We start from the raw sequence: 18,061 nt of genomic DNA, 5'->3' as shown, positions 1-18,061 counted from the left end.
GAAGTGTTTTTTTAAAAAAAACAATGAATTCCAATAGAAGAAAAAAAACTCGATCTCAACCGTTCCGGAGATATAGAGGGGTAAGGGGGAAAGCTGGTGTTCTGACATTTTGTGGATTTTCGGCTATGTTGCAAGTGAGTTTCAAAATTGCATTTAAGGTTGGTTTAAAGGGACAAGTTTTGCCGATAGATGTCACTACAACCTTCGTATCTCTCTCATGTATTTCTTAACCTTTCACGAAAATTCAAGATTTTAATTACAAATTTCAACCTAGAGACTTCAAATTTTTAGAGAAGGTACTTCATAACCTATCGAAGGCAACAATCCGTGCCAATTTTTTATTTAGAATTTTCTTCATTTTTGAAACAGTTCCATTGTTAAAGGGTTAATAATGTACTTTACCCATCAATCCATTTCAACAATGAAGAAAATTTTAAATAAAAAATCGGCACGGATTGTTGCCTTTGATAGGTTATGAAGTACCTTCTCTAAAAATTTGAAGTCTCTAGGTTAAAAATTTTTAAGGGAAATAGTGAGTTTTCGTGAAAGGTTACAAAAAAAAAAATAGATACGAAGACTGTGGTGACATCTATCGGCAAAACAAACTGTTGAGGTGAGTGGCGTAGTTTTTACCCAGGGCCGGAAAAAGAAGGAGCTATGAGGAATAACAAACATCATTGACACAAAGAACAACATTGTATGATATTACTTGCTAATGTATCATGTCGTTAGTTCGTAGAAAATAAGAAAAGATGATATGAAAATGTATTAATTATATTGCCAAAGGAACAGAGACGTTATTATGTGAACAAAAAATACAAAGTTATATTCTGTGCAAGAGCGCTATAGAAAACAATCAAAGTAATGTGAAACATAAACACATATTGTTTCAAACGTATGTACAATAATGTGTAGTTGTGTGATATTTATTAAAACGCAGAGGATGAACCAATAAACAAAAATAGTATCTTCCACTCTAAAAACGAATACATGTACGCCTGATATCACATAAAGTTGTTGTATGTACACAACACTGACATCACAAAAGTAAAGAAGTTCCTGATACCTCATACAAGAAAATACATTGTGAAACGATACGAAGTTGTAAACGCTAGATCAATGGAAGTACTCTCTGTTCAAGAAATCTCTGTCACACAACGCTTTACGGCAATAAGCACATACGAGACATTGTTCCTCCACACAGTCTCCACTCTGACAGTTAACGCTGTCACGGACTTCAGAAAAGCACACTTCATTGATATTAAGAATGGAATCACCAGTTGCGCTAATATTGTAGCCTGACTTTCGCTGTGCGTACAGAATCATATTGCGGAAGACAGGAACTTGCAATTGATTATATACTAAAGAATGTAAATTAATTATGAAATAGCTATTTCTATTTCTATATCATCAAGGGCGATCATTTACTTTCACTATCGCTACATATTCAAAAATTCGCAAAATATCGGAGCACCGTCCTTCCCCTTATTTCTCTATATCTCCAGAACGGTTGAGATCGAGGGTTTTGCCCTCTATTTGGATTTAATTGTACTCAAAAACACTTCGTTTGCGCATAAACTCGTCTACAATTTCGTGTCACACTTGGTTTCCTCGTTTGCCTAAAGGGACATTAAACTGAAAATATTCATTTTGTTATTATTGATAAAAAAATGTTCTGAAATTTACATTGGCACTATTTAGTTGCTAAAATTTTCTCTTGAGGTAGGAAAATATATGCTACCTTGGCAACACTTATTTGGACTATGCTTTACAATTCTTATTATAAGCATACCGGCAATTCATAATTATAGAGTGTATAATAACAAAACTGAAGACTTGTGCAGTTAATTCAACAGAGAGGAATCCCGGAAAGAATGGTTCTTTATTTTTTAATTTTATTTTTTGAGAAACAAAAGAAGGGAGATGGTCTCTTAATGAGTCATAAATTAAAAGTTATTCTTTGTATTTAAGACAGCTATATCTATTCTGGAAAATCAGATAATATTTTAAAGACACAGAGACCAGGCATCATATTTAAGATTCGGTTTAATTGGTGATAGCAATCATATACTCTATGTGTTCCGCTTCTCACGTGAACTTCAATATGAGCAGATAAAAAACAATAATAATCATTATCATTCTGTTTTTGTTTTGTTATTACTACTAGTGCTACTACAATTATTATCATTACTTTTTTCTGTTTTTAATTCTTCACATATACCAGACATTTCTGTCTCATTTAATGATCATCACTAAAATGCCTGTCGGCCTTTGTGTTTACTAAAATGTAAACATAAATAATGCTTACATGTTAGGTTTGTGTTACAAAACGGTTTTTGTTTCTCTCTTCTCCTACTCTGTTAATGATTTTTCAAAGATAAAAATATAGTTTTTTTTTTAAACATACATTTATGTTTCTTGATGTTCCAGGATTGTGTAAGTCAAAGGTATTTTTTTAATAAATCAAGGAAGTGTAATATTTAGAACAAACCATTTAAATGGTAAACTAAATTAAAAAGCATAATGGCCTATTTATTTTTCAGAGGAAGTTTCAATGAATTTTCTAATTGAATCATCATCTTCTTTCTCATCTCAATCATAGGTTGGTGAGCAACATGGAAATTTTAAAACTTTTCCCTCCCTTGGGAGAGCTCGCGTATACTTTGATAAGGTATCTTCTTCGTAACTGCATCTAGATATTCTATTCTTGATCTTCCTCTTCCTGGTTTTCCTTCTGCCTTTCCCTCTATCAACACGGTGTTCTAATCGGAGAGCCGAATAAGATGGCCAAGCATGCTGTATCTTCTTTTACCTATTATCTTCATGATTTGTCGTTCTTCATTGGCTTTCTTTAGTACGTCTAAAATCCTTGTCCTTTCGGTCCATGATATTTGCAGCATTCTGCGCCAACACCACATTTCTAATGCTTCCAGCTTGTCATAAATTCTAAATATTTATACAAGGTGTTTCAAAACAACACCGACAACTTTCGGAGGTGATTCCTAACACCAAGATAAGACAAAAAGTATAGACCAACCTGGGTGCACAGATGCTTCCTTTCGGAGGTATAGTGTGTCGAAAACATAAAAAAAAAAAAAGAACTTTAAAGACCCATAGCTACAAAACTATGGGACCTATCATAGTCGGATCAAGACTTCACGTAGGAACTAGTATATGCCCTTTCCAAATACCTGTATCCAAGTTTCAGAATCCTGCGGTACTTGTGCAATAATTTTTATAGAGGTAGTTGGTGAGTACTTCAGATTAGATGCCAGTAGAAAAACTCCGTCTATAAAAATTGTTGCGCAAGTACCTTCGGATTCTGAAACATGTGTTTTTGAATAGCGCACATATTAGTTCCTCAGTGAAGTCTCGGTAGGTCCCATAGTTTTGGAGCTATGGACGTTTGAAATTAATGTTTCCGGCAGCCTATGACTCCACAAGGAAACATTTGTGCACCCAGGTTGGTCTATACTTTTTGTTTTGTTTTGGTGTAAGGAATCACCTCCGAAACGTTGTCGGTGTTGTTTTGAAACACCCTGTATAGTTTTGATGCGACTACACTGTGAGAGTTTCGTGTATTTGCATGATATCAGTTAGTAATTGTTTGTTAAAAATGAAATCTTTCAGTTTAACGTCCCACGTTTATGTCCGTTAGGTTAAGGAAGATGTTGATTAAAGAAAGTGAATGATTATGGAAGAATTGGTGGAATGAAATGTGGGAGGAAACTGCAGTACCACGAGAAAACCGACGGACATTATGTTATACATCACAAATTTACTTTGCAGGGGATCGAACCAGGGACCCCATGCACCCGAGATAAGCGCTCTACAAGTGAGCCACCATACCCCTCAGTGATTGCTTATAATTAGCGTTGTACTACGAGTTTTTTTAAAATCCTTTTTTCTTTTAAATCTAGGATATATCTTATGTGTTTTTCTCCAGAAGTATTTTTATTTAAACTATCAAGAAAATACGACTTAAGAATATGGGATGAAATTTAAATAACAGCAGGAATGTAATGAGGGGAAACAATTGCCCCTCCTCCAATGAAGTTCGCTTTTAGGTATTTATTTAAACATGTTTACAAAAGCAAATGACGAATGTTTATAATAGGACAAATAGAAGTGCCCTTTCCCCACACGGGAAGAATAAGTTTTAATGAATATAAAACAGGAAACTTAAATATTGTAAAAAATTGTCCCTATTTTCCCTTTTTTGAAGCGGAATTTTCGAAAACGCTGCAACACAATTTCATTTATTTCTGATTATACAGCTGGGGTTTAGAGTCCAACTTAAGCGAATATCCACATTAAACATTTCTGAATAAAGAATTTTAAAAAGTTAACACTAAAAATTATTCCCTTTAAGAATCGTTTTTTTTTTTTTTTTTTTTTTTGTAAGGCTGAAACATGCTTTTGATTAGTTTCAATTACAAGTTTGATGGAGACACTGCAATTCTGACAATAAAATTATACTTATTTTCGATTGGGGAAATTTCTCATACACAAACTATATTTTACTTGTGAAAGACCGAATAGTTCCATTTTCATATTTTGTTACTATAATTATTATTGGATCAAAAGCTCCAATATATTTCAGGCAAAAATTTTCTTGTAGGTCTCATGTCTGGAGATCTCCATATAGTGTAGCCAAACCAAAACTACCACATAACTCAATATAATGTGCTTATTCCGTAAAAAAAAAAAAAAAAAAAAAAAACGAACACTCGATTTACGGGAAGTTCAAAAATTTTGGGATCCCTGACCCAAAAGACTCCAATATATTTCATTTATTTTTTTTTGTACGCGTTATATCTGGAGAACTACCCAAACCCAAAGTAGCACGTAACTCAGTATGATGTACTTATCTGTAGGAAATACAAAAACTCGATTTAGAGGCCGTTCAAAAATTTTGTGGCCCCTGATCCAAAAACCAATTATTGTCCAAGATCGCAATCTTTTGATGCATTTTTTTGATCATTCCTAAAGTTTTTGTCATTATCTTGTACTCAGTATAACGTAGTAAATTCAAAATCAAAATAGGACATTTTGACACTTGACATGGAATTATATAATCTTTCAGATTGGTATCACTGTTAGGGCTTATGGAGACGAATCAATCTTTCATTTCTGCATTTTAATGAAAACACGAGATGATCCAAGAAGAATCGTTCATATAAACACGTCCACTTTACAATTACTGAAAGTTAGATTTCTTTTATATATAGATAAATTCAGTTTTCTTTTTTTTTTCTTTTTTCCGTTAGGAAATGAAAATTTCGAAACAATATGAAGGTGCTATAGCTATTATTCTTTTGTTTAAATATTTCTCCATTTTCTTTTCCTTTCTTGGTCTGGTGTATTTCGTCAGGAAGGCGACATGTCACGGAACCGAAGCGGTGAGAAAACATGACTTCCAATTAACGAGTGACAACTTCGTACTTTGGGTTTGTAATAATAATAATAGAGCGAGAAAGAAGAGGGGGACGGAGAGGAGGAAAGAGAGAGAGAGAGAGAGGACGGGAAGGAAAAGAAAAGGAACTCAAGTTTCACTTGTTTGTATATTAGAAAATATAATGCTTTTCAAACCAAAACGTGAAGTTTAATAAAAATTGTGACCAATAATGGAACGCCAAGACTATAGCGTGTAACTGTCTACTGTAATGTTATTATATATATATATATGTAGCTTTTTTTTTAAAAAAAATAAGGAATCTAAAAACGAACTGCAACATATATTCTTATTTGCATTTTATAATATCATTAGAATTAATATATATATATATATATATATATATATATATATATATATATATATATATATATATATATATATATATACCGACTGATAGAACTTATTGGCCCGAACAGAATGTTATGGATGAATGGAGGCGCGCCTCCAGAAATTTTTGTTGGGAGGGGTCTAAGCTTGGGGAAACTGTGGTCCAGTACTGCAAACACTATATCTATGTAGTATTGAATGGGTATTATTCTGGACCCGAAAAGACGATAAGTAACTGTCAAGTACTTTCACCCACATTAAAAAAAAAATAAATAAATAAAATAAAATAAATAAAATAAATTTTTATTCCCTACGCCTTCTCTTGGGCCAGTGCATTGGCGTATGCAGGGGTGGGTCCTGGGGGTCCGGACCCCCCCCGAAATCCCAACTTTTTTGTAAATGTAGTCTACTTTTAGGGACAATTTTAGAAATGTTCATATAATTTAGCCTCAAATTGTATTTGGTCCCCTTCAAAAAACGCTTTAGACCCCTTCCGAAATAAATACGTCCCTGGGCCAGTGGCACCAATTATAGTAGATAAAGAATTTAAGATGAGTCCAGGATTTATTATTGTCGTTATTTTTTATTTATTTATTAATGCTTGTTATTCAGACATAATAATGTTATGAGATCATATGATGTAAATGATGAAGTGCAATAAGTAAAACACAAGGATATGTATTAGTGTGAACGATGGCGTTAATGTTCTGCTCTGAGGCTACTCAGAGCAGGTATACACTTGGAGTCCTGTTAGTGTAAATGAAGAAGTGTAGTAATGAAATCATAAGCTATAGATGTATGGATGACGACCAGTGGCGTATTTACGATTTTGTTTCGGGGGGCTTTGCTAACTTTCGAAGGGGGGGCTTTGCCTGAAAATGTGAAAATTCTGCAAGATATTTCATATAATTTTCTATAGTAAGTAAGATGACGGGGGGCTTAAACTCGGAAGCCCCCCCTAAATACGCCACTGATGACGACTATAAATTCAATGATGAGGGTTTATAGAAATCTGACGCCTGTTCATGTTTATGAATTGCAATAAGATGGTCGACTGGCGAATAAGGGTAACGTGGTAAGGCTGGAGTAAGAGTTTTTATTTAAAAAAATAAATAAATAAAGAATCTAATAAATGAACTGCATCGTATAGTCTATTCTTATTTGCATTTTCACACTTTGAGAAACAAATTGTACAATATTAATTAGTAACACTAACGAAAAGAAAAAAATAAACATACCGACTGACAGATCTTATCTACCTGAACAAATTGATATGAATGAATGTAAAACATAATGGGCCTTATGCAGAGTCGTTGTGACGCATGATTAGTGGCATACTAGAGTTCTACTAACATATATTTCCAGCAGTAGTCAGGCTTTTAGTGTGACGCTAATCATACGTCCAAACGACTCTGCATAAGGTGGAATGTGTAGGTAGTTACTAGAAAATCGATTATGTACGATAACCACGCCATCTATCAAGATGAAAGTGGTACTAAGGCATTCTCTCATAAAACTTTTCGTTATGAATAGCAAATAGTGTCGTTTACGAGATCAGACAAGTCAGTTTTTTTTTTTTTTGACAAGATGTGAGACACGAGAAAAGTCTTCCAAAAGAAAAAGAAACGCTTTTCAAAAGTGAAAGACGAGTCGCACTTTGACGACTCCTTTTCAAGACAAATCTGCCCCAAATTGCGTCTCATGGTGAACACTAGTACAAGATGGCAGCAGACGTGGATCTAGGAGATAAAAATAGGAGGGGAGCAGACAGAACGCAGATTGTGATAGGTATATCATGAGTTTACTATAAACTTTCACTCAAAACACTAGGGGGGGCTAGGCCCCGGCCCTGGGCTAGATCTGCTACTGGATGTCAGCATACAGTATGGCTTATTAGATATTACCCAAAATTATGATAAATTCTTTAGAAATTAATACACATTTAAAAACTATGATTCTGTCCGAAGATAAGACGTATATGAATTGCACATCTCATCGTGCTGAACTAAATAACCGCTTCTGAGTAAATTCTACAATACTATCGTTTTTTTTTAAAGATAATACTAATCGATAGATCTTGTTGAGTAAAACAAAATGACACAAGTGGGCGTAAAATCTAATGGGTAATTTTAGAGAAAAGAATCACATTAAAACCAAATAATTTTTAAACCTAAAAAAAAAAAAAGATAACGCTGTATGAGAATTATGCCTTCTCGTCTCACACCTTTATTGAGGTAAAACTGATATTAAAGTAAGAATGACGCCACATATTGAGGTGAAACTGATACTGAATTAAGAACCACGTTCTTATTGAGATGAAACTGATACTGAAGTAAGAACCATGCCAGTTATTGAGGTGAAACTGATACTGAAGTAAGAACCACGCCAGTTATTGAGGTGAAACTGATACTGAAGTAAGAACCACGCCAGTTATTGAGGTGAAACTGATACTGAAGTAAGAACCACGTCAGTTATTGAGGTGAAACTGATACTGAAGTAAGAACCATGCCAGTTATTGAGGTGAAACTGATACTGAAGTAAGAACCACGCCAGTTATTGAGGTGAAACTGATACTGAAGTAAGAACCGCACCAGTTATTGAGGTGAAACTGATACTGAAGTAAGAACCACGTCAGTTATTGAGGTGAAACTGATACTGAAGTAAGAACCATGCCAGTTATTGAGGTGAAACTGATACTGAAGTAAGAACCGCACCAGTTATTGAGGTGAAACTGATACTGAAGTAAGAACCATGCCAGTTATTGAGGTGAAACTGATACTGAAGTAAGAACCGCACCAGTTATTGAGGTGAAACTGATACTGAAGTAAGAACCGCACCAGTTATTGAGGTGAAACTGATACTGAAGTAAGAGCCGCACCAGTTATTGAGGTGAAACTGATACTGAAGTAAGAGCCGCACCAGTTATTGAGGTGAAACTGATACTGAAGTAAGAACCACGCCAGTTATTGAGGTGAAACTGATACTGAAGTAAGAACCTGTCACTTATTGAGGTGAAACTGATACTGAAATAATAATCACCCCACTTATTGAGGGAAAACTGGTACTGAAGTAAAAACTACGCCACTTATTGAGGTAAAACTGATACTGAAGTAAGAACCACGCCAGTTATTGAGGTGAAACTGATACCGAGGCAAGAACCACGCCACTTAGGAGAAGAAACTGATACGGAAGTAAGAATCACGCTATTAAATTAATCACGTTCAAAATTTTGCATACAAGAATGAGAATGTTAGGTTACTGTTTCTCCTTAATATGAAGTATTAAACTTTTTAAAACTAATGTGACTTCCCTCACTAGTCGTGTCTCTGCTTAACTAAAATATGACCCAAATATAAGACCCTCTATCAAGGATGTTATAAATAGAGGATCTGCCCATATGTATCTTCATCCTATTAAATCGATGAAGCCAAAAAAACAACCGAACATCGGCACGTCTGATTGGCTATTTTCGTTTCTGCCATCATCTCATTGGCTACTTTCGTTTCCGCCATTATTGTTGGCTCAAAACATTGCGATCCTATTGGGCGGAGTGGGCAGAGTAGGGATGGCGAAACTGTGACGCATGACTTCAAGATTTTGTTGTAAGAGCAGATCCTCTATTTTATAAGATCCTTGCATACTATACTAGTCTATAAATCACTACGAGCAGAAGAACAAAACATGTTTAAGGGTTAATTTTCATGTGTATTTTTCGAGTAAACAAGTGAGTTTCGTTTCATAGTGTGAAACTATGATAAACTTCTAAACTATGGGAATTCAATACTCAAACTTTAACTAATATATCTATAATTACTAGTTGCAATATATTAATAATATCAAAGATAGGACTTATACTTCGAATGTTGAATCCACTTAAAAAAAAAAAAAAACATTACTTGGTATGTTCTATGGCGATGAAACTTAAAACCGGAAATGATTAATTGGAATCGATTCTGGATTGAATAGATAGTGAAGAGAGGAGATAAAACCTACATTTGATGAGCTGAATCGGTATCAAAAAATACCGCATCTTAATAGCGTTTACCGTTTTTGCTCTATGGAAATCACTACTCAAACCGGAAGTAATGGTAAATTTGAACCAATTGTGGTTTTGATAGTGTTGTGAATAGCCATGCTATGTTGCTTTGAGACGCTGAATCGTTTCCAAAAGACCCGATCCTCGTTACCTGTTCCCATTTTCGTTCTACGGTGATAAACGTTGAAACCGGAAATTATTATTTTAACCACTTCCGGTTTGATAAGAGAGTGAACGGATGAGATGGAACCTATTCTGGGGACGCGGAATCAATTGCAAACAAAAATGCATCAAAATAGATTTATTTCTATAGATCAGAAACATTAAGAAATAGCAAGATACGGCTTTCTGGTATGGATTTGGAATGTTATCTCCATTCGTATCGTTAGAAAACTATGATTTACGGTTTCAACAGTGATCGTCATAGATCAAAACGGTAAGAGATAGTGAAATACGGCTTTTTGGTATGGATTCGGCGTTTTATTTCCACTCTTATCCCTCTATTCGTATTGGAAGAAATCTATGATTTGCGGTTTCAATAGTGATCCTCATAGAGCAAAAACGGTAAAAGAAAAAGGTGTTACTCCACCCCCTTCGCAACATCCTTAGATCCATTTAAATATAATAGGGCCGCTGTGGGTCAGTGGTAGAACATTCACGTCTTGGGGTCCTTAGTTCGATCTCATTTAGCACCAAGCGAACTTTGTGGTAGACAAACACCGTGTGCTTGTGTTATCTCGCGGTTCTTTCGTTTCCTTCCACTTTCTTCATTCCACCATTTTCTTCACTTCTCATCACCACCGTCACCTTTAGACTAGCCAGCATAACCGTCGGACGTAAGATTTCATTTTTTCCACTTAAATTTAAGATTTATTATTAGTGCATAGCTCTGGTATAAAAATTATTAAACAAATGCCAAAGCGTAGTATTACTACACATTAGACCTGCAGCCAGAATACTAAGACACGTGAAGTAGTAATATTATTTGAGAGGCCTAACTGAAATTCACATTACTTTCATTGTTTCGTAGAACACAAATGATATTATTATTATTATTATTATTATTATTATTATTATTATTATTATTATTATTATTATTATTATTATTATTATTATTATTATTATTATTATTGTTGTGAATTGGCATGGTAGTTCCGGAATCGATTCCCGGCGGGAGCTCATGTCGTGGTTCGGATCGCATGCTAAGCTGTAGGTCAATGCCTCATAGCATCGGTATTGAAACAGTTGCTAAAATCCAATCCAACCATTATTATGAAGTATGATTTTTCGTTAATAACTACGTAGAAAGAAAAGCATTTGAGGCGTATTATTGACCAAGTAATACAGTTAATTGTGATTTTAGGAGTTTCTGATTAAAAATTGGTTACAAAATGAATATGTAATTAAAGAAAAGTGAATATAAAGCATGTCTGCCTGCAGAAGACAAAACTATCTGAAACTTCCATGAAAAAAAAAGAAAGAAAGAAATAGAAATACCGGAACAGCTAGTTCAGCACAATACATGAAATGCTGCTTTCAACACAACTCTTGAATTTTTGAAAATAAGAAATAACTGAATCTTCAGCGATGCAAGAAATCGCTATCAAATTGTCAAATCATTGAAGACAAAAACGTTCACGATAACACAATAATCTGGTACATGCAATATGTTTACTATTACTTTAAACTGGAATCTTAATTCCGTCAGAGAATCAAATTTGAAATTTTATTTTGCAACAGAGTTCCTTGACTAACAGAGACGGTGCATCTGAAGTCTTGAAGTCAGTCGCTGAGGATAAGTCCTCCTGGATGCTTCAAATCAACCTGCCTACTATACATTCACACCAATTTGTATAACCAACTAGGAAGAATAAAAAAAAAAAATATTGGTAATATATATTTTTTTTACAAATGTCGTTATATATCTACTTGATATGTAACAAAGCTTTAAACGAATAAATAAAAAGGTATATATAGATATTATACTTCTTTTCATGCTCTAAATGTTGATTCTCAGCAGAGAAATACACGCACATTTTCCTTGTACTGGATATCGCACATCGTTGCTCTGCTGTCTCGAGGACTGCTGGCAGCGGAGTTGGATATTCATTTGTTTCCCAAGAACGAAAACGTAAATAAACTTTCCGGAGATGGCGGCGCCCACAGAATTTTCACAGGATGCTGTGTTGGGTTTTATGCTTGAGAAAGGTGGAAGAGTGAGAAATCATGAATTAGTGAAATATTTCAAACCATTTTTGACTGATCCAGCAACAAAAGGTAAGTGTTCTATTACAAATTGAATGATGGGATATACTTGTACCTGCTCTACCTGTTGGGAAAGGCTTGAGAAAGAAGCTAAAAGTAATTTGTATGGATTGGTCATATTTACGATTGATTAAATGGTTATTTTAACTTGTTTTTGTACATTTTACAGTGAAATACATATATAGAATATACAATTGTAATTTGTTAGTTACAGGAATAGCTAAACAAGGTGTTTACAATCTCCACCTGTTGATTCAAGGATCAGTTAACTATGCATTGATGGTATACATATTTACATTCAGAAATGAGATATTTTGAAAAAGGGACTAGACCACAAACTATGTACATTTATAAAAACAACATTTACAACTTTGTCGTAATTTGAGTGTGATAAAGCCGGCCAAACAAGCCTTTTTTAACATGGATTTTAACAAGTGCAAGGGTAAATATAGATCCTAATGTTTACTTATAAAAAAATAAAAAGTTTTGTACTTATATTCAAAATATAGTGTCATCGACGGTAAACATGATCAGAATTACATTGAGTTTACATTATATTACTAGCCACATGCATATAAATATACAATTGAGGTTGACCTAGTTATTAGTACAACATTCCGTGCATCGGTGAACCCTTGTACATGAGATACTAGGCCTACTCTGTTAGTATCAGAATATATTTCTGATGTGTATATCAGGACATATTCCGTCAAATTTTCTTATTAATAATAAGCTGGAATAGTGGTACGGAATTTTCCTTAATTTTATGTTTATATTTATTATTATTATTATTATTATTATTATTATTATTATTATTATTATTATTATTATTTTAGTAAATACAGAAAGTGGAGCGCTGAAAGTAGCCGAAATGTACGTCTTCTGCCGTTTTTGCTATAGATTTATTATAGATCTGTCTAAAATTGACAGGTTATCTTTCAGATGTCTCACAGCAAATAAAAAGAGAAAATTATGAGAAAGAAAATTCGGTGCTTGTGTAGTTTTAGCACACCACATTTTGGAAAATTTACAGATAAAATTCAGTATTTTGCATGGAAAGGCGTGTTTATAAGTTACAAATTTCAGCAGGCGACAGAATTAGATACAAAGTTATATAGCTGTATTTTAAGTTTACAAGTGTAGGATTACTATTATAAAATCGTTACAGGTGCTTTACGACGGATAAAATACGTGAGTGCATATGAAAGATGACTGTATTAGATGCTATCTTCCAACGCCGGTATATTTTTGCACAGTGTCCAGAATCTGCATTTTATGTTTACAAAGTGGACCGTTACTAATATGAAACCACGACAAGTGCTATTAAAGCTCATATCATTGCCAAAGCACATTTCTTTTCAGTATCCTAGCTTACTCGTACCCACCATCGCTGACGCGACTGCTCCCATCGACCGCACAACCGCGCCAGTGCGTGGGCCCACCAGCTTCGCCGTGCCCTAACTTTTGTATGATATTCGTGTTTTTAGTGGCCACCTAGCATTGGTTGGTTTGTATTTTTTGCATTGTAGTTTGTGTGCCACAAATCCGGAAGCCGAATTTATACGCAAATCGTAAAAGAATTGTAAATTTTCAACTCTTAGTTCCGGTGGCTCCCTTGAATTTTATCTATGCTAAGCAAAATATTTTTTTGTCGTCCAGCGGAAACTTTTCAGGAGACAATAAGAAGAAAATTGGTGAAAGATTTCAAAAATTCTTTCTAGTGGTGTGCCAAAAGTAAACCAGTATGGATAAGTCTATTCTGTATATAGCTTTTAACTAGAAATAAGGCATTTCTTGCGATCTTACATTTCCTTACGTATTCGGGATAAACTAAGTTAACGTATATGTGAGGTAAATAGCAAGGTTGCTCTAGGTAAACTTACCCACGTAAGCAAATCTTAATTAAACTTATACTCTAACGCGGGGTTTCTCAACCTGGGGGTAGCGAAGATAAGCAGAAGAGATAAATATAATTAGAATCTAATACCGGAAAATAGTTTTAAATACTTTGTTTTGGATTTTGTTCTGATAGGCATATTTTATTTTTATAGGCTATATACTGTTAAGAACAACAAAAAATAGGTCTACTAAATATTTTCAATAGTTGCACAGTTGTTTAAGAATCAGTTTGAATGAACGAGGTATGATATGAAACTAATGAGAACTGCATATTGAAATCCAGAAAAATACAAATGCAACAAAACCTGCATATCTAAATACGATTAAAATTGAAAGCTAATGAGATACCTGAGCATGGTGTGATTTCACTAGTGCAGCAGTGTCCGGTTCAATCTTCGTGACGCACAGTATCAAGTCATTTTCAACTGATAAGTGATTTCTTGTTTTTGTTTTAATGCTTACTATGGAAGAAAAAACACTTTCGTACAAGTACGATGTAGCAAATGGAATTATTACTTTTAAAGCAGCAAATACCAGACCAGGATATTCTTCTCTCCCCTTCTGCCAGAACTTGTCCAAGACTTCGTTACAGAAAACCAATTGCAAGGACTTGTCGGTTTCAATGCATTCACTTTTAAGAAATTTATTGTATCCACTGTATACAAGAAATGGCTTCTACTATTGTACCAGTAGAAATAGATGGATATCGTGAGATGGCAATAGGTACTGTATTAAAAATCCGACATAAACTTATTACAAACTAGGAATTATATGGGGGTCGGTGGCAAGAGGATGTGATAAAATGGGGGTCGTGATAGGAATTAGTTTGAGAACCACTGCTCTAACGTAGTATAGCGTAAGTTAACCTTATTCTAAGCAAAACCTATTTTGTATGGATATTTACTGTATATACCACTAAATTAAATCTCGGATAAAACATATTAATTCCAAGAAACAACACATGTAATTTTAAGTGTAGTCCTAAAGTGAACTTGTGCAACATGTTTTTCTTTTTAATTTCATATATTTCTGCGAAAGCCAGAGCTACTTAATGAAATACCTATTTTTTAAACCACATAATAAAATAAAGGAATTCACCGGTTCTTGAGCTGTTGACCAGCGTGTTGTGTACGAGCATGTCATCATGGGTTCGATCCATTGTACACAATGATCGAAGCGAGGTTGCATGTGGCAGTATACCCGATTTTTTTTTTTTTATTTAGCTGAAAGGATACTATAACAGGAAAATACCAGTATCGAGAAATTAAGTAAGCGTATAAACACGTGAATTTTATGGAAGCATAACATACCTCCCATCCCCTACTACTACTTTTACCGAAAGGAGTGTATTCGGTTTCGAATTCTCAGCTTGAACTATAAGTCCTGAAATAGGGAAGAGAAGTACAAACAGAAAGTAAATTACTATAAGATTCCTAGATAAGTGATATTACTATTATGTTGAAAAGTAATATCCCATTAAATAGCATATTTTAATGGATGGGCTTGCAAGAACGACTTCAAGAACTAAGAATAAGAATTTATTTGTTACAATAGCACTTTTGGTTACCTGTGAGGGTGTAGTGCTTTGGAATCCTAGGGATTTCTTAACTTATTTCTTGTGTAGTGTAGAAGGTGTGGGGTTGCGAATGATATAAACAGACCGAGGCCATAACAATTTGATTCTAGAAGTTATATTAAGTGAAATAGCTACTTGACTTAATAAGATGCATATTCATATCCAGTGGTCGAAGTGAGACGGTATGCGGTGATATGCCATACCGCCTCTTGTTTTTTTAGTGATGAAGTCATACCGCCTCTTGTTTTTCAGTGATTAAGACATACCGTCACTGGAGAGTAGGTGCTAAATACCTTTAATAAATCCATTTTTATTTACGTTAATTGACGAATACCTTTGCACGTAAAGAGACTTTATTTCTTATGTAGAAGTAATTTGTAAGATGACAACACCAAAATTTTTGTTATCTTTTTCCTACCTTTTGTTTTTAAAATGTTTGTCTTCAAAGAAGTTCAACTGGTGTATCTTTTGATGTGCCGAATTGAATTGTTTCTTTCTTATGTATGTGTGTGACTTCTTGTCTTAATGCATATAAATGTCGTGTTTTGAGCATGGGCGAATCTTCCGCGGGTTTGGAATACTCCTCAGTCGAGTGGGGGTTCCGAGAGTTTTCTTGCAGGAAATTGTTAATATAAAAATTTGGTTTTTAAGCATTTTCGTGTATAATTTTCTATACTGCAACATGAGGAGATTTATTTTTCAGAAAGTTGTTGGTAGGGATTGAAGTCTCTCCGTGTCCCTCCCTCCCACTCTTATAATTACAGAGAAGCTCTCCAATGGTTTTCAGTCATTACATGAATAGAAATGCAATCTTTTTGGCAACATTCCCTCACTATATTTCAACATGTAGATAGCCGGTATGTCAAGTCAAAATCGTAATAAAACATACCGCCATGTTTTTTTTTTTTTTTCCACTTTGAACACTGTTCATATCCAAAAACACCCAACCACATCCCATTGATTATCTCCTCCGAATATCATTACTTGTCTTACTTCCAGTAGTTCTCCATTAAATTTCCTTTCTACGTAAGTATTCTTGATGAGCACCAATCTGAATCTTATATAGTTGGTTAATAATAATTATAGAAGCACTGCTTCTTAGTTTCACTTATTTCTCTCTACTAATAACGTAATTGAATGAACAAAAGTTACACTATTTATGAGCTTTTAAAATTACTCAAATCACAATATATTCCAATAATATATATAGTTTAAATGTTAGATACACCCTTCTTACAACTCTGGTGACGCAGAATGATTCTGAGAACTTCTAGATAAAGGAATACATTTTGTACGTAAATTTACAGAACGATACGAAAAGTGAGTCTTCGAGAATGGGGACATTAAAGAAGTTTCCGAGAATTGAGACGGGACGAGACCTATGAAATTTATGAAACGAGATGATAAACCTTATTTCTCGTTTCGTCTCGTCTCATGGGCAACACCAGTTTGCATCGAAAGTTGTAAAGGAAACTCTATTCAAATTTTATCTGAACATATTCATGGTGATATTAAGCGTGGAGTAGTCAATAATATGTTCCATTTTAGGTGATCCATAGTAAGTTATACAATGGTATGTTTAGTTTTCTTTGTTTAGGACGTATGTTAAGGAAATAATTCAGCAAATAGGCTGGAAAATTGAGGATCTGATCCTCAGGAGGGAGGACCTCGCGAGGGCTTCCTCACCCTCAATTAACCTCGCCCTCAATTATATGAGGGCGAGGGCAAGCGAGAGCGATGGACAACCATCTTCGCGAGGGCGAGAGCCAACTTTTACTGCGAATGCGAGGGTGATGGGCAACTCCCTTCGCAAGGTTGAGGGCCAACTTTCACTGCGAGGGCGAGAGTGCGCGAGGTTGATGGACAACCTCCTTCGCGAGGGCGAGGACAAGTTTCCAGCACGAGGGTGAACGAGGGCGATTGCTTACTGTCACTGCGAGGACGAGGGTGAACGAGGGCGAGGGCCAACTGCCACTCCGAGGGCGAGGGTGAGTGAGGTCGGAGTAAAATGAACATCCATGTTCCAATGTATTGCAAGGGGGTGACGGTATTCACAGTAACTTGATCAACCTCACGACATAAATCTTCAAATTTTAGCAAGCAAATTTGCATGGGCGCCCGAAGAAAAGTTTCTAGAGGGGCATCTCCCCGGTTGCTATATTACGTTTTATATTTTTTTTTATTTGTATTAAGAAAATCTTAAAAAAATTGTTTTCGCGAGCCATGGGGGACGGGCATACTTGTCCCCCTTCGGGCTCCCATTGTATTCTGCCATTATTGGCAGGTCACTTGCTGCAACTAGAACCTTCCATGCTTCACAGTCTTCCGCTAACCTCTTCGTTTTCATGGTATGATTTTTCTCTTTCGATACTGTCCATCAGTTGTAGCCCCCTTCGCCCTCTCCCTTTCTTTCCTGCCACTATACACTCTAGGACGTCCCTCCTGATATAGTTCCTTCTTAGCCGATGTCCCAACCAGTTTCTCTCTCTTCTTCTTAATA

At 35.0% G+C, this 18,061-nt stretch overlaps 1 protein-coding gene across 1 annotated transcript in view; it reads left to right on the top strand.

The window, feature by feature from the left end:
• Window positions 1-11,921: 11,921 nt before the first annotated feature.
• Window positions 11,922-18,061, top strand: part of LOC145690031 (uncharacterized) — a 162,968-nt gene continuing 156,828 nt past the window's right edge. Inside the window, exon 1 of the mRNA XM_081764529.1 lies at window positions 11,922-12,098. Coding sequence (XP_081620655.1) covers window positions 11,972-12,098 — 127 coding nt within the window. The 5' untranslated portion in view covers window positions 11,922-11,971. The remainder of the gene's footprint in view (window positions 12,099-18,061) is intronic.

The sequence above is a fragment of the Thermobia domestica genome, chromosome 7 (assembly GCF_964235325.1).
Source record: "Thermobia domestica chromosome 7, izTheDome1.hap1.1, whole genome shotgun sequence".
Taxonomy (NCBI): Eukaryota; Metazoa; Arthropoda; class Insecta; order Zygentoma; family Lepismatidae; genus Thermobia; species Thermobia domestica.
Note: the sequence above shows the minus strand (reverse complement) of the source record. Positions and strands in the feature narration are given on the sequence as shown.